The sequence below is a fragment of the Rhinatrema bivittatum genome, chromosome 3, assembly GCF_901001135.1.
Source record: "Rhinatrema bivittatum chromosome 3, aRhiBiv1.1, whole genome shotgun sequence".
NCBI lineage: Eukaryota > Metazoa > Chordata > Amphibia > Gymnophiona > Rhinatrematidae > Rhinatrema > Rhinatrema bivittatum.
This window is the reverse complement of record NC_042617.1, coordinates 93239760-93264338: the sequence shown is the minus strand read 5'-3', so window position 1 is coordinate 93264338 and position 24579 is coordinate 93239760. Positions and strand designations below refer to the sequence as shown.

The 24579-nt window shown below is 45.8% G+C and overlaps 1 protein-coding gene across 1 annotated transcript in view; it reads left to right on the top strand.

Moving 5' to 3' along the window:
* The window catches only part of LRRN4 (leucine rich repeat neuronal 4), a 40859-nt gene extending 17094 nt beyond the window's left edge, over positions 1-23765 (top strand). Inside the window, exons 4-5 of the mRNA XM_029593497.1 lie at positions 8527-8661; positions 20593-23765. Of these exons, the coding sequence (XP_029449357.1) occupies positions 8527-8661; positions 20593-21748 (1291 nt within the window). The 3' untranslated portion in view covers positions 21749-23765. The remainder of the gene's footprint in view (positions 1-8526; positions 8662-20592) is intronic.
* The last annotated feature ends 814 nt before the right edge of the window (positions 23766-24579 follow it).

The following is a 24579-nucleotide window of genomic DNA, read 5'->3' as shown; positions in this document are numbered from 1 at the left end:
TCTTCAACCCTTCATCTTTCAAGATGAATTAACCAAGGTCAACTTCATCTTGTCTCGCCTAGAAGGGAAGGCGCTGGCGTGGGCTTTTCCCTTGTGGGAGCGATCGGACTCACTCCTACGAGAACTGTCTCAGTTTGTGACCGTGTTCTGGCCAAACGTTTGATGATCCTGGGCGGCATGCCATGGCAAGTAGTAGTCTACTACACCTTCGACAAGGCCTAAGAAGCCTCTTCGACTACACCATTGAATTCCAGACTTTAGCATCTGAACTCGCTTGGCAGGACTGCCTGCGAGCTATCTTCCAGGACGGGCTCTCCCCGCAACTAAAGGACGAGTTGGCAGCATGAGAGCTCCCTTCCTCTCTCAAGGATCTTATCAATCTAACAGGCCGAATTGACCACCTTCTCCAAAAGCATCACCAGGAGAATCGGATGCCCAAGAAATCCTCTCGGGTCCATTCCCACTCGCCACCTGCTACCAACCATACTACTGGTAGGAATTCTGGCTGTGGCCGAGACTGATGAACCCATGCAGTTGGGTCATGGGTGCCTGTCCCTGGAAGAGCGCCTCCGGCAGAAACAAATAGACCTGTGTCTGTACTGCGGAGCACCCAGCCATCATCTACAGACTTACCCAGTCCGTCCGGGAAACTTCCCGGCCTAAGTTCAGTTGGGGTTCTGAACGTGGGCGCAACATTCCCAGCACCTCAACTATCTGTGTCTGTTACTATAGTCTGGGACACTCGATCGTTTCCTGTCCTTGCTCTGGTGGATTCCGGAGCAGGTGGAAATATTATCCTTAGAGACCTGGTTCAACTCCTGGTTATCAAAACCCGTCCTCTCGAGACTTCCTTGTGCATTGCTTCAATCTATGGAGAACCATTACCTGGTCAAGTCTCCTTAACCACAGAGCTAGTTCAACTTCTTACTGGCGCTCTCCATTCCGAAGAAATTGATCTTTTGGTTCTTGAGAAGTCCATCCACCCGGTAGTTCTGGGACTACCCTGGCTCCAACATCACTCTCCCCAATTTGATTTGGGGTCTCTCCAGCTGACAGAATGTGGTTCCGCCTGTCATCAGACTTGTCTTCAGAAAGTGACACCCCCATCAGTGGTTCCTCTGGTGACCACTTCCTCAGGCATTCCTGCTCCCTATGCAGACTTCGAAGATGTGTTCTCAAAGCAGAAGGCGGACCTCCTACCACCTCTTCAGTTGTTTGATTGTCCCATCGATCTTCTGCCTGGAACCCTGCCCCCCGAGGGCATACCTATCCTCTGTCTCTTCCTGAGACCAAGGCCATGACAGAATACATCCGGGAGAATCTTGCAAAGGGGTTCATTTGCCCCTCTACCTCCCCTGCTGGCGCAGGGTTCTTTTTCGTCATGAAAAAGGACAAATCTTTAAGACCGTGTATCGACTACTGTGGTCTGAATGCAATCACTCTCAAGGACAAGTACCCTCTGCCCTTGATATCTGAATTGTTTGATCGGCTACACGGATCTTCTATCTTCACCAAGTTAGATTTATGCGGAGCCTATAACTTGGTGCGTATCCACCCTGATGACATCTGGAAGACTGCTTTCAACACAGAGATGGACATTACTAATATTTAGTGATGCCCTTCGGACTTTGTAATGCACCTTCAGTTTTCCAGTGAATGATTAATGAAATATTCAGGGATCTCTTATACATCAAAGTTGTGGCGAACCTGGATGACATTCTTATCTTCTCCAAGGACCTGGCCATGCACCATACCAATGTTCATACTGTACTTCAACGTCTTCGGGAGATCCATCTGTAGGCAAAATTAGACAAGTGCCTGTTTGAAAAATCCAGCTTGCCCTTTCTGGGATATATAATCTCCCAACAAGGATTCTCGATGGATCCTGTAAAACTAAAAGGAATCCAAGACTGGCCACAACCCATGGGCCTGAAGGCACTTCAGTGTTTTCTAGGATTCACGAATTATTACCGCCACTTTATACCGCACTACTCTACATTGGTGGCTCCTCTTACAGCTCTAAACTGTAAGGATCAGGACTCCTGAAACTGGACCCTGGAGGCTATTTCCGCCTTTTGTCACCTCAAGGAGACTTTCTTAACTGGATCCTGTCTCCATCATCCGGATCCTAATTGCCCCTTCCTGGTTGAGGTAGATGCCTCTGCGATTGAAGCAGGGGCAGTCCTGAACCAATGCTCTGCTTCTGGATCCGTGGTCCCATGTTCCTTCTACTCACACAAATTCTCTGCTGCTGAATAAAATTACAGCATTGGAGACCACGAATTACTCGCCATCAAGCTGGCTTTGGAGGAATGGCACCCATGGCTAGAGGGTGCCCAACATAAATTTACAGTGTTTACAGATCATAAAAACCTGGAACACTTGAGCCAAGCCCAATGTCTCAATGCCCGTCAAGCCCGATGGGCTCTGTTCTTTTCCAGATTTAACTTCGAGCTTCGCTACCGCCCGGCAGAGAAAAATCTCTGGGCAGATGCCCTGTCTTGTTCATTTGAACCTGAAGACAAACCCGATGAACCCGGTCATATTATTGACCCAGCCTGCATTTGTCTTTCGGCTACTCAACCTGTTCCTACGGGGAAAACGATGGTGCCCCGTCGACTCCATGAAAGAGTCCTCCGGTGGGCACATGACTCTAAGTTTGCCGGTCACCCAGGGCGAGCACGAATCTTAGCGCTGCTACAGCTGTTCTTCTGGTGGCCCACTATGGTCTCCGATGCTAAAGCATACGTTGATTCCTGCAGCACCTGCGCTCAACAGAAACCCCTGGTCGAGTGACTTTGGGGTTTACTCCAGCCACTCCCAGCTCCCAAAGAACCGTGGGCACATCTTTCCACTGATTTCATCGTGGACTTACTACCATCTAAAGGCCACACGGTCATATGGGTTACATTTTGTTCCACTACTGGGCCTACCATCTGCACCTGAATTGGCACGTCTGTTCTTTCAACACATCTTCTGACTACACGGCTTACCCAAGGACATTGTTTCTGACAGAGGCCCACAATTCATCGCCAGATATTGGTGTGCCCTTTGTAAAAGGTTGGCATTAACATCAGTTTAACAACAGCATACCATGCTCAAGCCAATGGACAAGCTGAGCATACAAACCGCTCCTTGAAGTTCTTCCTCCTCGCTTATATAAACGATCGTCAGGACAATTGGTTGGAGCTTCTTCCTGGGGCGGAGTTCTCCCACAACTCTCACAATGCTGCTACCACAAGTACGTCGTCCTTTTCCATCGTTTACGGGAAACAACTGCGACCACCACTACCCATACCATTGTCAGTGCCTTCTGCTGCGCAAGCTACTGACGATGCCCTCAAGGCACTTTGGAACCAGAAGCGTCTTCTCTTATGCCAGGCTGCTTTCCAGGCCAAGAGATCTGCTGACAGCCATCGATGCTCGGCTCTTGAGTTCCTTCCTGGCCAGAAAGTCTGGTTAAGCACCCATTATATTTGACTCAAGATACCTTCTCAGAGGTTTGCACCAAGGTATATTGGACCTTTTCCCATCATTCGTCATGTTGGACCGGTAACCTACCAACTCCGGCTGCCGCCTACATTGGGAATCCACAATATGTTTCAGGTATCACTCCTAAAACCTGTGATCCTATCCTGGCCTTCACGAAAGGCTCCTGCACCTCCTCTGCTGGTCGCAGAGACAGACACCACTTATAAGGTCCATGAAGTCCTTGATGTTCACCGTAGGGGCTGCTGGTGGGAATACCTCCTTTCTTGGGAGGGTTATGGCCCTTAAGGAAATTTATTTATTTATTTAGGATTTTTATATACCGACCTTCTCAATACAAGTATCAAATCAGGTCGGTTTCCATAGAACAAAACTGTCGTGGTTAAGGCGTTACAATAAACAGAGTTTCTGAACATAAGAACATAAATAAATATTACATAGACAACAATACGTCGTCCAGTTTCTTATCCAGGATGTTACAGGCTGATTCGTGGGAATCAGCCTGTAACATCCTGGATAAAAAACTCCTTCTCCAGTTTCATCATGCCCATCCAGGCAAACCCAGACCTCCAAAGGGGGGGGGGGGGTGTAGAGGGATGGTATTGTTATGCTTGCCGGCCATGGCAGACCCGTGGCTTGGCCCCATCACCTCTTTCAAAGTGATCCAGCATCTGGTCCCTCGTCTCTGGTGGTTGTGGGCCACCGGCTCCGTCCTCAGGCTGCCCCTGGGGCCTCCGGCTCTGCTGCACTTCCTGATGTTCTGCGTCGGGCCTCTCCGCATGGCCCGCGGAGAGACGCCGTCCCGACCAGTGCTGTGCCCCGCCTGAGTCGCGTGCATGCGCACAGCTAGTCCTTACATAGGGACCACGGTGGGAGCCTGGCCGCAGCCCCGGATGATGACATCGGCAGAGTTCTGCTATATAAGCCCGGGCTCCGCTCTCTCAAATCGCCATTGCAACAGGTCCCCTCACTAGTCGAGTACTCGTTGCCTCTTCAGTTCCTAGGTCCCGATCCTGATTGCCTTCATTATTGTTTCCTTGCTCCTGTGTTCCTATTCCTTCATCTCTTCTTTGGATTGCTAACCTGGTTTGACCTCTGCATTGCCTGACTACTCCGTTGCCTCTCTCCAGCCCCGGACCTCTGCATTGTCTGACTACTCCATTGCCTCTCTCCAGCCCCAGACCTCTGCATCGCCTGACCATGCTGTTGCTTCTCTCCAGCCCTGGACGTCTGCTTCGTCTGACCATCCTTTGACTTTCTCCTTGTCTAGACCTCAGCCTTGCTTGCCACTGCTTCCAGACTGCCGCCAGCCCTGAACCCAGCTTGCTTAAAGACACCTCTTCAGCCCTTGTCCTGGACGTGGTTCACTCAGGCTTCAGCCTGCTCTTGCTAGGGCGCCCTCTGTCAGACTCTGTTCCTATTGGCGCCTGGGTCTCCAGAATCCGCCTCGTCCAGTACAGACTGATACCTACACTAGTTGCTGCCTCTGGGCTGACCTCCATCCACCCGATGACCACTGACAGAGGCTACCTAAGTCCAGCCGGCCCCGGCAGCCAAAGGCTCAACCTGCGGGGAACGAGGGCTGGTATTGGTGAAGTGCCAGCTGGCCTCCGTCCATCAGCCCTCTCTGCCTGCCGACAGTGGAGACCCATAGGATCCCTCCTACAGGTAGCGTCAACCCCACCTCGGCCCAAGGGTCCACTTCCGGCACAACAGTGAGGAAGAATGAGGGATGAGATCCATGTGAGAATGGACAGAGAATGAAATGATGGTGATGTAAGGGAGAAATGTAGAAGAAAGAGAGAGTAAACTGGATTTTTTCATTCTCCACCTGCTTTGATGGATTTTAATGGAACAATGTAAGTATTATATAAAAATATTGTACATGAGCTATCAAGACCACATAGATTTCTTCTTCAGAAGTTAATAATGTCTGATGTAATATCTAAAGAAAGACCTCTGTGATTACAAAATCTCAGGTACAGTATTTATAGATAATTAATACATTGATCCAGTAAAAGCTTTTAGAATCTCAAAGATCTGGTGACTGGAATGTAAATTTCAGTATTAAGTTATTGCAAGTTCTATATATACAAATTACTTTTTGTAACATGGAAAGAGGTTGTGAAGGGTTACATTATTTTGTGAAAAGGAGTGTTTCATCTAGTGAAAAAGAGCTGGTGAGAGGACCTTCTTAAAAAAATTGCAGCACATCCTTGATTTTATAAGAATCAAATAGTACAGTGTATCCCCTCGACACTTCCAGTGTATTTGCTCTTATTGATTTTTGGTGCTGATTTTTTAAATTATCTTCATAAGGCAAACAGAACCTCAGTAATACTGGTTCCTTGTGTTTTTACAGATTTGTTCTGAAGGGGAATAAAAAGGGATGCTGATTATGATTGTTGAATTTAATTATCATAATGTCAGGAGAAGACTGTATGGGCACAAGTCCCATAGGTCTATGCCCTGAATTTTTTAGGTGCCTAGTAACAACTCCAATTAGCAATCTCTCATGTAACACCTTAGCACTATCCCTAACATTTATCCTGCCAAGCACTGCTCAGGTCACCTGCACCTACACATGTGCCCCAACACTTGCAACCTCCCATCCACCAGCTGGATTCCTACTTACCTCTAGGTAAGTATGCTGCCTGCAAGCTATTCCTGGTGGTTTCTAAGAACATTTAAACTTCACAAGACCCAGAAGTCACACAATTTCTAGAAATACACCTATAGACCGAATACACAAAAAATGCTGAGATCACCAATCAGTCACAGAGACAGAGCTAACAAACTAAGGGCCGGATTTTAAAAGGGTTACACGTGTAAATCCAGAGGGTTTACGTGCGTAACCAGCCTTACATGCACCGGGCCTATTTTAAAAAGGCCCGGCGACAAGCATAAAGCCCCGGGACACGTGTAAGTCTCAGTGCTTTACAAAAGGGGAAGTCTGGGAGCGGGACGGGGTGGTCCAGGACCAGGGCGGGGCTAGAGGCCTCTGACACAGCAGCCATTGCTGCTGTGTCAGAGTATAGCATGCCGGCAAGCTGCTGGCAGGCGCAAAAGGTAAGATAATTTTGGGGCAGGTTAGAGTAGGGCTGGGGGGGGGGTGGTTAGGGGAAGGGGTGGAAAGGTTAGGTTAGGGGGAAGGGAAGTTCCCTTCCAGGCCGCTCCGATTTCGGAGCGGCCTGGGAGGGAATGGGGAAAGGCAGCACGGCTTGGCGCGCGCAAGGTGCACAATTGTGCACCCCTTGCGCGTGCCGGGTAGCACGAGCACATGTAGGCCGTGCGCGCTTCTTTTAAAATCTACCCCTAAATATTTTATTAACATAAAAAATTAACTTGCAAACAGGTAAAATAGCAAGGATTCAAACAGTTAACACTATCTGGACAAGTTTCACTGTACTATGCAGTGCCTGAAGAGGTCCAGGGTAGGCTGACCTCACAAAGGTGAGTAGAGCTGGAATGGAGCCTTGGCACAGATCTAGTTCCTCTGTACTCCCAGCCAAGATTGGAGAGTTCCTGTGAGTTCTGTGGTATTCCCCACTAGAGCTTGTATAGTATGACCAATTAGAGCCCAGAGCACTGGCTTCCTGACTGTGACTAATAGCAATACAGAATGTTGCAACATTACACCTTCTTGTAGAGAATAGTGGAGTAAGCATAAAGCCTTATTTTGGGATATACAACAGTGATGCGCAGGTCAGACGCCCTGCTCAGCATCCAATCCTGCTTGCCTTTTGCCATGGTGCAGCTGGCGTGGTTCCGGGTGCTCTGGTCGCGGCTAGGGTCTGCCGCTGTAGTCCCACGGTCGGTCGGCCTCTCCTCCAGTGGCAGAAAAACTTCCAACATTTCCGGTAACTAGCTAAGAACATTTCTATTTGTTTAAATATACAAGCTGACTAGGAATGCCTTAACCTTTGCACACAACAGTATATCTGGACACAAAAGCCTTAGCAAAAAAAGTGAGTGTAAAAACAGTAAGCTCTTCTCTAATATACCATTACTTTTTTGGCTTATACAGTTATAAGTTTGCAAACATTAATCCTTTTATTATAAGTTAGTGTTCCTCGAACTTCCATCCTGTGCCAGTTATGTACAGCCTTAATCCTAATCCAACACTAATATCAGTTTCCTTTGTACTTTAGCACAGAAATAGGGATCAACAAAGAAGAAAAAAGTCAAGCAATACTTTTCAAATTGGACTAACAATACATTTCTTGGCGAGCTTTTTGGGATTACACTCCCTTCATCAGGTCAAACCCAAATGCCTTATTTTTGACCTAATGAAGGGAGTGTAACTACCAAAAGCATGCTAAGACATGAATTAAGCTAGTTTCAAGCTGCCCACTTTGGTATAGAGTCCACATGTTCTCTTTACCTGTGGGATTTACATCACGTTTCAAAGAATATGCAACCACATGCTGCTGGTAAAAATACCTGTGGATTTTTGCATCTGGTTTTTTTTTGGTTTTTTTTTTGTGCAGGTAGATTTTCCATGGAAAATAACTCAGACTTGAAAGTAGAATCCACACACATGATCTTCCAAACCCACCCAAAATACAGCACCTGGAATGCTTCCTCTGCATCACTGATGATATTTGCTTTCAGCCCTTGAAGGCCGCCAACAGGTCAGGTTTTCAGGAAATCCCCAACAAATATGTATGAGATAGACTTGCATGCACACTGCCTCCATTGTATGTATCTCATGAATATTCATTAGGGATATCCTGAAAACCCAAAATGCTGGTGGACCCTTGAGGGCTGGGAGTGAATACTAGTGCCCTAGAGGCAGCTAAAAGTCCAAGCATACTTTAGCCATATTGAGGGACAGCCACCTCACACAAGCATATCACTCTTCTTTACCAACGTAAATGGCTTTGAAAATTGTCCTAATCATGCATCCAATAAAGAGGTTTTCCCTTACAAGTATTCTTGTTTTTCGTACTTTATTTTTACGCTACTTCATCATTTTAGTACATTAAAAACACTGTATACATGATATTAACTGCTATTTTGCTTTCTGTACTGCAGCTGCAACCTGAGCACTTTGAATCCTTGGAATAGCAGTTCAAGTGCCCTGAACATCAACCTTTATGGGAATCCTTTAAAATGCAGTTGTGAGCTGTCCTGGCTCTTTTCAGATCCTAAGAGGATTGTACTGCACAGGTAATTATATACTTTACAGTCTATACTCCCAAGTATCTCACAATGAACAAGTATATTCCAAACTATTTTAATGATAATTGTGGAGGAAAGTAATAGTTCCTAAAGTAGTCTTTTTTTCCCCCATCCTAGTCTGAGCTTCCTTAAAGGACAGAAATAAAACCCATGTCATTGCAGATAAAAAGAATCTCACCTAGCAATTGCTTTCTTTACCTATGACAAGATAGGATCTTCATATAACCTGTTATACTATTGCATTGCAGGAGTGGTGAACTCCAGTCTGCAAGAGCCACAAACAGACCTGCTTTTCAGGATATCCATAATGAATATGCATGAGACATATTTTTATATAATGGAGGCAATGCATGCAAACTTCTCTCATGCATATTCATTATGGATATACCAGACCCTTTTGTGGCTCTTGAGGATCGGAGTTGGCCTCCCCTGTTCTATTGTAATAAGGGAGTTACAAGCTTTATTACCTTGGCCTAGTATTTAGAGGTCATTTAAGAACCCAGAATGGTTCCATCTCCTTTTCTGTCAGATACATTTTTCTGCTACTGGTACTGCAGGAAACAAGTGTTTAGAGGTATGCATAGAAATGTTTTTTTTGTTTTATTTTGTTTCATTATTTTTTATTTCATTTCATTTTAGTGCACACTAAAACAATTTAGCAGGCTTTCTTGATCTCCAAGCCACAGCAGGTTGCGGTCTACCACGACCCCACTGGGCCTTCAATCTTCGAAGGTGGGATAGGCTCCAACATAGCCCTGCTCTGGCAAAATAAGTTGGCCACCACTCGAGTGTTTTGGAGGGGCACTTTTTGCCACTTGTTATGCTCAGGCTGGTGAACCCTTGCACCGATGGGAGGATGGTATACCTTAGGAGGTGGATGCGTAGGTTCTCCCGTCGGGTGGCGAGGCAGAACAGAAGATGCGACCAGCTGACCCTCGGCACTGGAGACTGAGGTGGCTGTGGAGGCAGACGAGGATTCGTGATGTCAAGGAGACAACTGAGTCTTCGCCACTGGAAGCCCACGGTCCCCCCAGGAGGAGCCCGTAGAGACCCGGGCCGCTGGGACTTAGGTGGACCTTTGAGAGGTCAAGTAGTTGGGAGGTCGGTGCAAGGGCTACCTGGAGCTTCACCCCTGGAAGCCCACGGTCCCCCCGGGAGGAGCCCGTAGGGATCCGGACCGCTGGGACTTAGGTGGGCCCTTGGAGACGATGGTCCAGAGGAAGTCCGAGGTCAAGTGCCAGAGGGTCATCGCTTTCCCGGCCGAAGTCACACACCAAGGGATCGCCACTTGCCAGTCCGAAGTCACACACCAGGAATCACCGCTTGCCAATCCGAAATCAGGAATCAGGAAACACTAAGACGAGACAGGAACCAAGAGGCAAGAGTCCAAAGCACAAGAAGACTCCCGAAGCAAGCAGACTCACAACGCTGGAAGGACGTTGCCAAGTCAAGGAATGAGCAGAGGAAGTCTCCTTATATACTTCCTCTGCTCTGGCTCATTAAGAGCAGCTGTTAGTAGTTAAAGGGATGAGGTCCCTGTAAATCTAACAAGGAGGCACGGCCTCGCGCCTAAGATGGTGGCGGCCATCTTGGATTTCGGCTGCAGAGGAAAGGCTGCCTGAAACCGCGCGGGAGGGGCAGGAACGGCTCCCAGCCCGGCGGCTGTCCCAGAGGCCCGCGCCGGTGTGACTGGCACGGACTCAGCAGCTTTCCTTGATACTGCCGCAGAGGGTCGCTGCCGCAGATGAGGTAGGGGGCCGCAGCCGTGGCCATCCACAGAACACAACACTACCCCCCCTCTTTAGGGCGCCTCCCCGGAGGCCTGGGCTTAGATAGATGGTCTCTATGGAATTGGTCAAGCAAGCCCCGGTCGAGGATGTTGGCCAACGGCTCCCAGGTGTTTTCTTCGCGGCCGAATCCCTCCTAAGCTAGCAGGTATTCCCACTTCTTTCGATGTTTTCGTACGTCCAACACCTCTCGGACCTGATAGGTGAGGTCGTCTTCAGAGGCGATGGGTTGGGGAGTCTGAGGCGTATTGGAAGGGCATGATAGTACCAGAGGCTTCAAAAGGGAAGCATGGAATGTGTTGTGTATCTTGAGTGAAGGCAGTAGTCGAAGCTGATATGATACTGCACCAATCCGTCGAAGGATGGGAAATAGCCCAATAAACCGAGGAGCCAGATGCGCTGATGGCAGCTTCAGGCGAATAAACTGGGTGCTCAGACAGACCTTTTGACCTGGTCTCAGAGGCGGGTACGGCCTCCGTCACTGATCGGCATACCTTTTTGCCACCTGACTAGCTTTAATCTGTGCGCGCCGTGTGGAGACCCACAGGCGGTGCAGTTCATCCGCTGAGAGCTGGGCTACTGGGGACATGACTGAAATGGGAACCGGCAGCGGCGGGCATGGCTGCTTCCCATAGACTATTTGGAATGGCAAGGATCCGGTAGCCGTAGAAAGGTGAGAATTGAGTGCAAATTCTGCCCATGGCAGCAGAGTTGCCCAGTCGTCCTGTTTCTCATTTACGTAGATGCGGAGGAACTGCTTTAGGGTTTGATTTGTTCTCTCCGCTAGACTGTTGATCTGAGGTGGTAAGCCAAAGTATAGTCCAGAGTGACGTCGAACTTCTGGCAGAGGGCCCTCCAGAATCTGGCAGTGAATTGAAGGCCTCGGTCCGAGAGAATACTCCTTGGTAGACCATGTAGTCTAAAAATGTGATGGACGAACAGCTGGGCCAACTGTGGTGCAGACGGCAACCCTGGGAGGCGCACGAAGTGTGCCATTTTACTAAATCGATCGATGACCACCCATATGACAGTGTTTCCACTGGATGGAGGCAGATCGACCACGAAGTCTGTTGCAAGATGGGTCCAGGGTTCCAAGGGAACTGATAAAGGCTGAAGCAAGCCTGGGGTCGATCCCGGAATCCTTTTATGATGGGCACATGACTGACAGGACTCTACATAGGACCAGACATCCTTGTTGACCTTAGGCCACCAATAGTATCGGCGGAGGGTCTGTAAGGTCCGAAATTGTCCCAGATGACCGGAGCAACGGAAGTCATGAGCCTACGCCAGGAGTTGTTTCCGCAAGTGCGGCGGAACCACAGTTTTCCCGGGAGGGATGGTTGTGGTAGCGGACAGTAGGACATGTGCCAGCTCGATGATGAACTAAGGGTCATCAGAAGTCTCTGTAGCCTCGAAGACACATGACAAGGCGTTGGCCTTGAGATTCTTCCCGGCAGGTCTATAATGTAGGATAAAGTTAAATCGGGTGAAGAACAACCAAAACACGCCTGTCGAGGATTGAGTCGTTGTGCCTGATGCAGGTACTCAAGGTTTTTATAGTCCATATAGACTGTAAACTGGTGTTGTGCCCCCTCTAGCCAAGGATGCCATTCTTCTAGGGCCACTTTAATGGCTAAGAGCTCCTTGTCACCAATGGTGTAGTTTGCTCTGCTGGAGAGAACTGACGAGAGAGGAAGGCACACAGGCGTAACTTATGATTTTTTGAAGTCTGGCTCAGAACGGCCCCTACGCCTTCTGAGAACGCGTCCACTTGGATGATGAACGGCCATTGAGGATCCAGGTGGCGTAGGCACAGCTGTTGCAGGAACACCTCTTTGAGGCGATGGAAGGCGGCCTCCGCTCCCAGAGGCCAGTTCTTGGGATCCGTGCCTTTCCTGGTCAAGGCTGTCATCGGGGCATCGATGGACGCATAATGCGGAATAAAGAATCTGTAATAGTTGGCGAAAGCCAAAAACTGTTGGAGTGCCTTCAGTCCGGACGGCTGCGGCCATTCCTGAATGGCTTTTAGCTTCTGGGGGTCCATACGGAATCCCTCACTGGAGACAATATACCCCAGGAAGGGAAGGGACTCCCGCTCAAAAAGGCACTTTTCAAGTTTCACATACAATCTATTTTCTCTCAGATGTTGCAATACTTGGACGACGTGCTGGCGGTGAGTGGTCAGAGAATCCGAGAATATCAAAATGTCGTCCAGGTACATGACCACACACTGATACAGGAGATCATGGAGTATCTCGTTCATGATGTTCTGAAACACCGCTGGATCATTACAGAGCGAGAATGGCATCACTAAACACTCATAGTGGCCATCTCGGGTGTTGAAGGCTGTTTTCCATTTGTCACCCTCCTTGATGCGAATCAGGTTATAGGCCTCTCGGAGATCCAGCTTGGTGAAGACCCTCGCACCTTGCAGACGATTGAAGAGCTCGGAGATGAGGGGTAGGGGGTACCAGTCCTTGACCATTATAGCATTCAGGCCCCGGTAGTTGATGCAAGGGTGAAGGGTTCCGTCTTTCTTTCCAATGAAGAAGAACCCAGCCCCCGCTGGAGACTTAGATTTTCGAATGAAGCCCCTTTCCAGATTCTCTTGGATATACTGAGTCATGGCTTGCGTCTCCGCAGGCAAAAGGGCATAGGTGCGCCCCCGAGGAGGCTCTGTGCCAGGGAGGAGGTTGATGGCGCAGTCGAATGGCCGATGAGGTAGAAGTATCTCGGCCTTTTGCTTTGAGAAGACATCAGCGTACGAGGCATAGGGGGCCAGCAGGCCTTGAAGACTGGTGAGGGCGGTGGAGCAGGAAATTGGAATCACTGATTGGAGGCAATTGTCGTGACAATTCGGCCCCCAGTGGGATAGTTGCAAGGTTTTTCAGTCGAACTGGGGACCGTGTTCCTGGAGCCAGGGGAGGCCCAAGACGACAGGATGTATAGAATGCTCCAATACATGGAAGGCCATCCGCTCACGATGAAGGAGTCCAACCCTCAACTGGACGGGTTCCGTGATTTGTGTCACACGTCCTGGGAGGGGTTTACCTTGGATCGATGAGATGACCAATGGAGCTGGAACACGGACCTGTGGAATCTTCAAGTGCTCCACCAGGCTCTTCATAATGAAATTGCCACCGGCGCCAGAATCTACCAGAGCTAACATGTGGAATTCACCGGCCGCAGACGTTAGCAACACTGGTAGGGTTAGTGGAGGTGCAGGTGAGGTTAGGCCCAGGAAGAGACCTCCTTCAGGTCCTAGGCCCGGGAGTTTCTCGGTTGTGCCGGGCATGCGGCTATTTGATGGCCCGCCGCGCCACAATAAAAACAGAGTCCTTCCTTCATTCACCGCCGGCGCTCGTGTGGAAATTCTCCCACGGCCAAATTCCATGGGCTCTTCGGCCGGTGTTCGAGGGGCTTCACCCTTGGAAGAAGGCAAGGGCCTCCTTCCTGCCTTCCCATCTGGAAGACGAAACTGCATGCGAAGATCCATGCGATTGGCTAAGTCTATCAGGCCATCGAGATCGTCCAGGAGTTCCCTCGCTGCTAGTCCATCCCGAAGGCGCGGGGCTAGCCCCTCCAGGAAGATTCCATGGAGGCAATCCTCCCTCCAGTTTAGCTCTGCGGCCAAGGTACGGAATTCTGTCGCGTACTTGGCCACTGTCCGAGTACCCTATCGCAACTGGAGAAGTTCCGAAACAGCAGTGGATTTGCAGATAGGCTCATCAAAAATCTGTCGAAAGGCGGACAGAAACTGGTCCAGGCTTCCAAACACTGGGTCTCTTCTCTCCTATAGGTGAGAGGCCCAGATCAAGGGCTTCCCGTTGAGCAGGGTCATAATATAAGTAGTCTTGACCAAGTCATTAGGGAATTGCATGGGCAACAAGGAAAAACAGGCCTGGCACTGGCTAAGGAATCCCCGACACAACTTCGCGTCTCCAGCGTATCGAGAGGGCGCCGGGAGTTGCGTGGGGATTACCTGACCAAGATCGCCCACGGTGACCTGCACGGGGCCCTGATGAATAGAGCAGCCCCCCCCTGGAGCCACGGGCAGGGCCGGCAGAGTGGGATTCATGGACCCTAATGCCTCGAGGCATTGGTTCAGGCCCTCCACTGCAGAGACAAGGGCATCCAGGGTCTTTTGCTGGTCCTTCAATCGCTGGGCCATTCCAGGAATGGCCTGGCAGGCAGATGCCTCCGCCGGGTCCATGGACTTGGCAATCTGTTATGCTCAGGCTTGTGAACCCTTGGATCGACGGGAGGATGGTATACCTTAGGAGGTGGATCCGTAGGTTCTCCCGTCGGGTGGCGAGGCAGAACAGAAGATGCGACCAGCTCACCCTCGACACTGGAGACTGAGGTGGCTGGAGATGAGGAGTTGTGATGTCGATGAGACAACTGAGTCTTCGCCACTGGAAGCCCGCGGTCCCCCCAGGAGGAACCCATAGGGACCCGGACCGCTGGGACTTAGGTGGGCCCTTGGAGATGATGGTCCAGAGGAAGTCCGAGGTCAAGTGCCAGACACACCAAGGGATCGCCGCTTGCCAGTCCGAAGTCACACACCAGGAATCGCCGCTTGCCCGTCCGAAGTCATACACCAGGAATCACCACTTGCCAATCCGAAGTCAGGAATCAGAAAACACTAAGATGAAACAGGAACCAAGAGGCAAGGGTCCAAAGCACAAGAAGATTCACCAAAGCAAGCAGATTCAAACAACGCTGGAAGGACGTTGCCAAGTCAAGGAATGAGCAGAGGAAGTCTCCTTATATACTTCCTCTGTTCTGGCTCATTGAGAACAGCTGTGAGTAGTTAAAAGGACGAGGTCCCTTTACATCTAGCAAGGAGGCGCGGCCTCGCGCTTAAGATGGTGGCGGCCATCTTGGATTTCGGCCGTGGAGGAATGGCTGCCTGACACCGCGCGGGAGGGGCAGGAACAGCTCCCAGCCCGGCGGCCCGCGCCAGTGCGACGGGCACGGACTCAGCAGCTTTCCTTGATACTGCCGCGGCGGGTCGCCGCTGCAGGTGAGGTAGGGGGCCGCAGCCATGGCCGTCCATGGCCGTGGAACACAACACTGCTTCCAAAATGTTGCCATCTAAGGCTGCCGCCTCACCCTGCCTCATTATAGAACCGCCCCATGCTATATGCACTAGTTCTAAACTGGTTGGTCAGATGTGTTAGTGAAACGTCTGACCAGCCAAAGCTTCATTGGCCTTATCTGCAAGAAAACTAATACAATTCAAAATGGAGCACTCTCGGGAGCACAAAGAGATAAAGGAATCATTTTCAAAGAAGAAGGGCTAAATATAGCCTACCAGCTCATTCCTGACATGCAAACCAAAACAGAACGTGCACCTGAGGACCTGATGCCCAAATTAAATAAATAAATAAATAAATAAATAAATAGCTGACCATGGGATGACAGTAGATTTCATAAATCGCCATGCATAGGGCGACTGAATATGCGTGAGCTACCTGAAGGCCAATTGACACCCAATTGCTATGCAGCAATTTGCAGCAGGTAACAGATGCTTGGATGCCATGAATGACCTGCTGAAGAAAAGAAAATGACATGTAAGACAATTCAGCATACAAGTGCTGGAGGTGAGACACTTGAATGCTGTCTGACACGGAAATCTTACAACAATCTTGTCATTAGCTGAGAGAACAGCAGCAAATGTATCCTGAGAACAGTTTGGAAACTGCATATTTTCACACAAGAAGATTCACGTGGCAGATTGGAATGTTTTTGCAATGCTGACTACCCTGTGAAAATAATATAACCGAGAGAATCAATGTTCTTCCTCCGCAAGCCTTCTCAGGCAGAGAAGACGTGTAGAGGCACAATTGATTATGGCGGACGCCCTACACAGGACAAACTCTGAAAGTGAGGGAACTAGGGCCGCCACCCAGTCCCAGAAGAAATGCAGACACTTTGGGAACTTCAGACTTTTTTACTCAGGAAAATTCAAATGTCAGAGTAACACTTTTTATTTTTTAATGTTAGCTACAGAGTAAAAATTAAGAAGAATGAACTGAGTGTCCTTTCTCAAGAATACACCACCAATACACCTCCTGTTGGCAAAACACAATGAACAAGACTGCTACAAATCTCTACACACTAGCAGAATTCCTTAGCTTGCCTCGATCACACTTGCAGAACACAGAAAAACCTTCATCAAATACAGAATAGTTGACCACAAAGTACAAATCCTACCCTCAACAGCCTGCCAGCCACAAATCCATCCTTGAACCTCAGATGCCCCCCCACATACACACTTCCCCAGCAAGCTTCCAGCTTTGGCATCCACCCCAACCCCCACCTCATGCAAGCTTCCAGTCTCGGGATCCTCCATCCTCCAAGAATGCTTCCAGGCTCAAACTCCTTTCCTCCTTCTCCATCAAGCCAATTCCTTACCTGCCTGCCCTCCCACTTGCTTTCACTATGCTTGCTCTCTCTTCTGCTGGCCGCACAACTCATTTCCGTGCATGTGTAACCCCTTGCCTAGTAGTCCTGGATAGAAGGTTCCAGAGGTCATATCTCAAATCACAATTTTTAATCCACATCTCTTCAGGATTCCCTGAGCAGGGAAAAAATAACTTTCAAGGGCCTTTGCATTGCATTTAGTATTTTCCCAAAATAAAGTTCTTGAACACAGCAGTGATGTTAATAGCACTAATGAGTTAATCAGTCTCTAGGCAGTAAGAAGCACACTGGAAGTGGAAGCTGACTTGGCTTCCAACATTACTTTTACTGAGATGTTGTGAAATGATGAAAATATTCTTTACAGCTGTTTGGTTACTTATTGATGTTACAAGTATCTCTTAATAATTTTTATTTATTTTTTTATAATTAATTCTGTATTAGATTTACTTCATATTACAGGAAAAATAAAATAAACAGAAAACATAGAAAAAAATAACAATATATCAACTGGTACCAAGGTATAAAAAGAAGAAAACGCTTTACTTAAATATAGTCCACATTATTGGAGCTGCCCAATTATGCAAAACTCTCTCCTATTATTTAGTGTGTTTGTACAGCTATATTGAATAGCTAGACAGGGCAAGCAAAAACCAGGAGTTTGTATGTTTTTTATTAAATAGGTAGTCAGAAAGGCAGGCAAAAACTGGAGTTTGTGTGTTTGGTATTGAATAGGTAGTAGAAAGGAAGGCAAAAAACAGAAGTTTGTGTGTTTGTATTTCTCAACCCTCCCGCCCCTCTCTCACCCACCCCTAGCTCATCCTTTAATTTATAGGCAGGTGACACGTTCACACTAAAAAATTAATTAATTAATTAAAATATTAATCAGCCTTTTTAACTTAAATTCAGAAACTCCTCACACCTTATCAAGAGTGTAGGTCACTACCTGATATATAGTGAATTTACTAATACATATAAAGGACCCTAATTCTACACATTCCTACTCTCATAGTAACCTAAAACTTAACTAGGAACTGAACAAACTTAAGATGAAGGCAGCAGTCCAGGAGCAAGAGGGAAGCCTCCCAGTCTTTTGCATCGAGTGTTACATGTATGATATTTTCACCCACCAGTGAGAAATTGTACATGTGTATCCAATGCAAAGAGCTCCTGTCTCTCAGAGAACAAGTTCGATCTCTGAAGGCTAGAGTAGTAGACCTGGAGGAGCTAAGGCAGACAGAGAGGTATATAGATAAGACTTTCAGGGACATAGTAGCCAAGTCCCAACTCCAGTCTGTGAGCCCTGGTGTTGCCTTGGAGGAGGAAGGTCTCATGATCGGAGAGCTTCAACCTGGTGCAGCAGGAAATAATCCTGTAGCAAGGACCTGCTCTTCAGGTGGTGCATTGTCCTCTTGCACCGAGGATGTGTCTCGTAGGGCTACTGCCCAAGAGACAAGGGTTAGGTCGGCCATCATAGTTGGTGATTCAGTTATTAGGAATGTAGACAGATGGGTGGCTGGTGGGCATGAGGATCACCTGGTAGTATGCCTACCTGGTGCAAAGCTGGTGGACCTCATGCGTCACCTAGATAGGATTTTAGACAGTGCTGAGGAGGAGCTGGCTGTCATGGTACATGAGGGCACCAATGACATAGGAAAATGTAGGAGGGAGTATCTGGAAGCCACATTTAGGATCTTAGGTAGAAGGTTAAAATCCAGAACCTCCAATGTAGCATTCTCTGAAATGCTCCCTTTTCCACGTGCAGGTCCCAGAGTCAGGCAGAGCTCCAGAGTCTCAGTGTGTGGATGAGACGATGGTGCAAGGAAGAGAGATTCAGTTTTGTAAGGAACCAGGGAACCTTTTGGGGAAAGGGGAGTCTTTTACAAAGGGATGGACTCCACCTTAACCAGGGTGGAACCAGGCTGTTGGTGCTAACCTTCAAAAAGGAGATAGAGCAGCTTTTAAACTAAAGCAAAGCAGAAAGCTGACAGTCACTCACCAGTGCATGGTTCAGACAGAGGTATCTTTGAAGGATGTTAATGAAGCATTAAAGTTAGGGCATCCCAACAGAGAGGTTCCAATAATAAGAAAAGTAGTCCAGGTGCCTATAATTAAAAACTCATCTGAGCTAAAAGATTCCTATTTATCCCTTTCAACTGAAAAGCAGAATGTTAATACAAACATAAAACATATTTTAAAATGTTTGTATGCTAATGCCAGAAGTCTAAGAAGTAAGATGGGAGAATTAGAGTGTATAGCAGTGAATGAAGACTTAGATGTATTTGGCATCTCAGAGACATGGTGGAAAGAGGATAACCAATGGGATAGTGCTATACTGGGGAACAAATTATATTGCAATGACAGAGAGGAGCATCTTGGGGGTGGAGTAGCGCTTTATGTCCGGGATGGCATAGAATCCAACAGGGGAAGAGTATAGTGATAGGAGTATACTACCATCCACCTAATAAAAATTCTTCTTTTTCCTAGGAGGAAAAATCCATAAACTGCTATTAATTAATAAGTGATAGTGGCTTGAGATTTATTTAATGTTTGAGTACTTGCCAAGTATTTGTGACTTGGATTGGCCACTGTTGGAAACAGGATACTTGGCTTGATGGATTCTTGGTCTGACCCAGTATGGCATATCTTATGTTCTTCTGTCCTTATGATAATGGGTTCTCAGAACTTAACTAAATCAGCATAAAAATATAAAAGGAATAAGGAAGGTGGAAAGAAACTCCCATCCAAAATAAGAGTAACCATGGAGGCATTAAAACTTAGGCAATACAAAAATCAGGAGACAGCCATTGTATGCTGCCCCAGGAGGGAACCAGAAAATCCACTACATAAATTGGTGGTCTGAATATTTATATCAGAGGAGCTTACCATGTGCACTCTCCAATATGGGGAGCTACCTGACGATATTTTTACTTTGTTTCCTCCCCATACAAATAGACTGTTCTGTATGGTTCCTGGTAAGGATCTGACAGGATCTCTACACATGTCTCATGTTCTTCTCGCAAAACATGCAGATCAGCACAAGAATACAGGCACCCACAGAGGTGTCTGCATTTTCATGCTGATCTGTATGTCTTGTGAGACATGCAATAAGATGTGGCAGCTGCACTTCCTGGATGGCCCAAATTTTGGTAGGGCCAGAGCCCAAGTGGCCCACCTATGAGTCTACATCCAGTGAAGTGGAGCCTGAAGTCCTAGAGGCAGGGTTCTTACCAGAAAATCCTAAAGAAGTCTATAAAGTGAAAAAGACAGATCCAAATTTAGCATTCAAAGATAGCCTGAAAGGGTTCAACCAGTGGTTGGAGGACTACTCCACAACAGCAACACAATACAAATATTGTTGTAACAGTTGTCAAACTGTCGTAAAACTAGCATTGCACTTAAAAGTTCTTTCCTGATGAGGTTTTGTTACTGTTTCTGTTTAAAATATGATAGATACGCTGACATTTATCAATATTATAATTATCCATAATTAATATTAGTATATACTACTTTTGGAACCGTATAGTTGCTGGAATAGAAGAAACCTCCTGCTGTAAAAATCTGAACAGATGCTAGAAGTGTGCATCAGACCAATTTCATGGGTCTTCCTTTATCCATAATAGATGAAGTCTATAGCATAACAAGAAGTGAATTGGGCAAGCTAGATGGTCTGCCATCATATTCTAAATGTTTTCTATTATTTCAGGGCAGAAGAAACCATCTGCAGCAATAGAACTAATGGAGAATCGTCATCATTTCTATCACTGCTAGAATTTTACAATGAGTGCAAATCTAACAGAAGCACAAAGGCCATACAACCTGAAAACACGACCAATATGAACATTCAGTACTACAGCGACATCACAATTAGAAGTCATTCTAATGCCCCATCCACTGCCGAAGCAAGAACTACATTTCCTTTATTGCCTTTCAAAGATTCCAATCTACATAGCTCTGTAAGCACAATTCAAATAGATCAGAGCACTCTACACTACAAAGACATTACAGTTAATAGTATTACTCATGCTCTCTCTACAAAAGTGGCAGAAGGATCAGTGCCATTTCCTGATGAAATTTCTATGGTTTCCTTTAATCTGCACAACACACTGCCGACAATTCAAACAGATGGATTGAAGAAAAAGGTACTAACAGTAAATCCCAGCAACAGAAGTCCTAATGCAGAAGTACCCATTCATTATGTGTCAGATGACTATGATTACAGAGAAGATCATCAAGAGAAAAGCACAACTCAAAGTAAAACTATCCTTTGTGATTACCATCCATGTAAACACCTCCAAAAGCCTTGCCTGGAGCTTCAGAGTTTGTCACAGTGTTTCTGTCCAGGATTGTCTGGGGAAGGCACTATTCCTGATTCACCCAGACTTAGAGATGTGACTGAAATAACTGATACTTCAGCACAGATTCATTGGTGTGCACCAAATTCAGTAGTAGATAAATATCAACTTGCATATCACCCTGAAGGTAGCAAGAATCGAACTGTGGTGGATGACATCTATGTCACAGCAAGACAGTACACCCTATACAGTCTGTCGCCAGGTACAACATACCAAGTTTGCATAATCGCTTGCAATAAAGCAGGATCAAGTGAACTAGTAAATGAGAACTTTTCAAGATCACCGTGCATCGAACTGAAAACCAAGCCAAGCTATACCATAATTTTGGCAGTCTTGTGCTCAACCAGTGGGATTCTTTTAATTGCCATAGTCATATTATCAGTCTGCCTATGCAAGATGAGTAAAAAACCTCAGGCTGATCAATATGATACGCACCTCATCTCTTACAAGAACCCAGCATTTGATTATCAATTAAAAACGCAAACAATTAATTCAATTACTGAATAAAGGGTTGATAATTATTGGTTTCTCTTTGAAACCCCAGAGATACTACAGAAGTCAATGGTTAGTACTTGTTCCTGTTTTAAAAATAAGCATACAACTGCATTATCTTTGCATTTCATATGGGTCTTTTCAGAAGTTAGCATATTGTCCACCTTTATAAGGACAGTGGTCAAAAGTCTTGATCCTTTATTAAAGCCAATATAAATATGCACAGAGACCATATGGAAATATTTCATTCTGGAGAGCACACCTTTCCCCTTTATTATCAGTAATACTTAAGAGGATTAAAAATAAAACATTTTAAATCTAGAAAATAAAAAAAAAAACCTATTATTTTCTGGAATACATTTTATATATTAATAGAAAAATCAAGATGTGACTTCCCAATTTTCAGTCAGTACTATTGTTGCTGATATTTGATTTCAGTGATACAAGAGTGCTAGGAAGTGGCATGATAACATTAAAAAAAAAAAAAGATCATATTGGTGTCCAGGGGCTCAGTATGAGTCCCACCTCTTGATCCTCCTGTTGAGGCTCACCTTGGAACACAAGCTCTGTCCTACAGCAGCCAGAGAACAGTAAACAAGATGCAGATTGCACCACCATATGAATCACCAGTGCAGGAGGGGGGCAGGTGGGATACAAAGGCTTGTGCACTCATTTATAGAAGCACATAATCTTAAGAATATTTGTAAACTGGAAATAGATTATAACATAGTTTAGGTCCCTGAAGAATGGTCTTGAGAGAGAGAGAGAGAGAGAGAGAGACAGCCAGAGCTACATTGGCTTTAGCAGAGAAAACACAGAATGACTGGGAAAAGTAAACAATCAATTGAGCTAGAGATTGCTCAGCCTTGTATAAATTTAGCCAGAAGCAGGAAACATCTGAAAGCCTTAGGAGACTGAACTGGACAGAAGGAGAGAGACTTGGAGGAAGTATGTCTGAATAGCTACTGTAGCTAGTGGAAAAATTTGTTATCAGAGCACAGAGAAATCTTGAAAAAGGCAAAACCCCTTAACCTTGGCAGACAAGAGCTGTGCTCTAACCCAGTAGTGCAGATCTACTAGAAAGAGAATCTTTGAGAGAGGGTAAAAAAAAAAAAAATGAAATGTGTGAAAGGAAAATATAGTTTAAAGTTACAGTTATCAGCAGAGATACATGGAAAAATAGTAAATCTGCTGTAGTTAAGAAAGAGTGAAAAAAACTGTTTAATTGTGAATGGGAAACTAGACCAGAGGTTCTGTCCAGTCAGAAGTTGGTGTTAAAATCAGAAGCTGTTTGAAATAATGTTCAACTACTGGCTTTGTATAAGTTTCTTGGCAAAGTTAACTGCTGGTATTAAAGACCGTTTTGAGACCTGCACAATTTTCTTTTTTGGAATGGAATTTAATCTCCTAGTTAATACTTGCAGAAATAAAATTAAGGAAGATTTTTCCACTAACTAAAATACTTCTCTACTAGAGCTGTATACTAGTAAGATTGACAGACAGTATATATAATCAGAGAAAGAAAAGTAAATTTGAGTAATTGACAAAAATTAGATAGACACATTTGTTTCATTTTATTAGCTAATACACAACTTAGTCCAGTGGTGCTAGTGAATAAGGCATACACATACATAGATTCTGCTGGACAATAACTCACATCAAGTATGGATAGTCTCTCTTTTCTATTTCATTAAAGCTCAGGATAGTAGGTGCTGTGTTGTGGCCAGACATGGACGAGAGGAACTGAGGACCAAAGAGCTCAAGAAGAAAGTGCAGCTATGCAGCAGCAGCAAAGGCTGCAGAAATGTGAGCTATGTTTGTCACACTTGCTACAAAGACAGAAACACAGACACACTACACAGAAATCGGTGCACAGAATGAGATAGAGGAGAAATGACAAAAAATTTAGTGTTCTTACCTACTTAGGGTTGAAATCCTTTTCACTTACCTGAGTGATTTCCTGAGTAAGAATTGAAACGTGCAAGACACATAAAGGGAAAATATTTTGAAAAAAAAAAATCATATTCTTAAATTGCAATAAGAGTGTGTGTTTAATTATTTAAACTGAAACTTATCTGATATTTTTGTGTTGGTGAATTTTTGTACATGCGAGATAATAGGAATATAAAATTATTTGAAGATTTTTTTTTTAAACCTGAGAAAGGAAAAGAAAGTAGCTAATGAAAGACAAACAGTTAAAATATATACTTACCCACTGAATATTTAACTTGAAGTTGTTGTTAAAGGTATTCCTGGAAAGTACTTAAAGATGTTTTATTTGTTGACCAATGAACTTCATGTTCTTTTACAAATAAATTCTTTTGAATTTGAAAAATTGGAGTCTAAGTAATTATTACTGTGAATTGACATCTATTCTATTTCAGAGATTTATCGTTGATTATTTTTTTCTACAACGAAATCTCGTGGTACTTACTTCTCTCCACCGCCTCCAGGAAAACCCAATAATAGTCACAATACAGAGGAGAAGTCTTCTCTTATGTGTGACTGCCACTGGCCGAAAAATGAGGGAGAGAGATTATCCACTTTGGCTCCAGAACAATACCAAAGCTTTCCCTTTCCTTGGGAGTTACAATGCCATCTGATATTATGCTATTTTGTCTCATTTACTGGTGTTCTGCTAGTTTCACAGACACAGAAAAGAGAACAAATTAGCAAACTAGCAAAGGGTGAAAAGGAAAAATGTGCCAGTATTAAGAGACAATCCCAGCTTATTGCAGTTTACAGACTGGGTTTTACAGATTTAAACTTGTGGCAAATCTTTGCCTTTATTAAATAGCCACTAGACAATGTAGAGCACAGGGAGGTTAAATGTAGTAGCATGACAT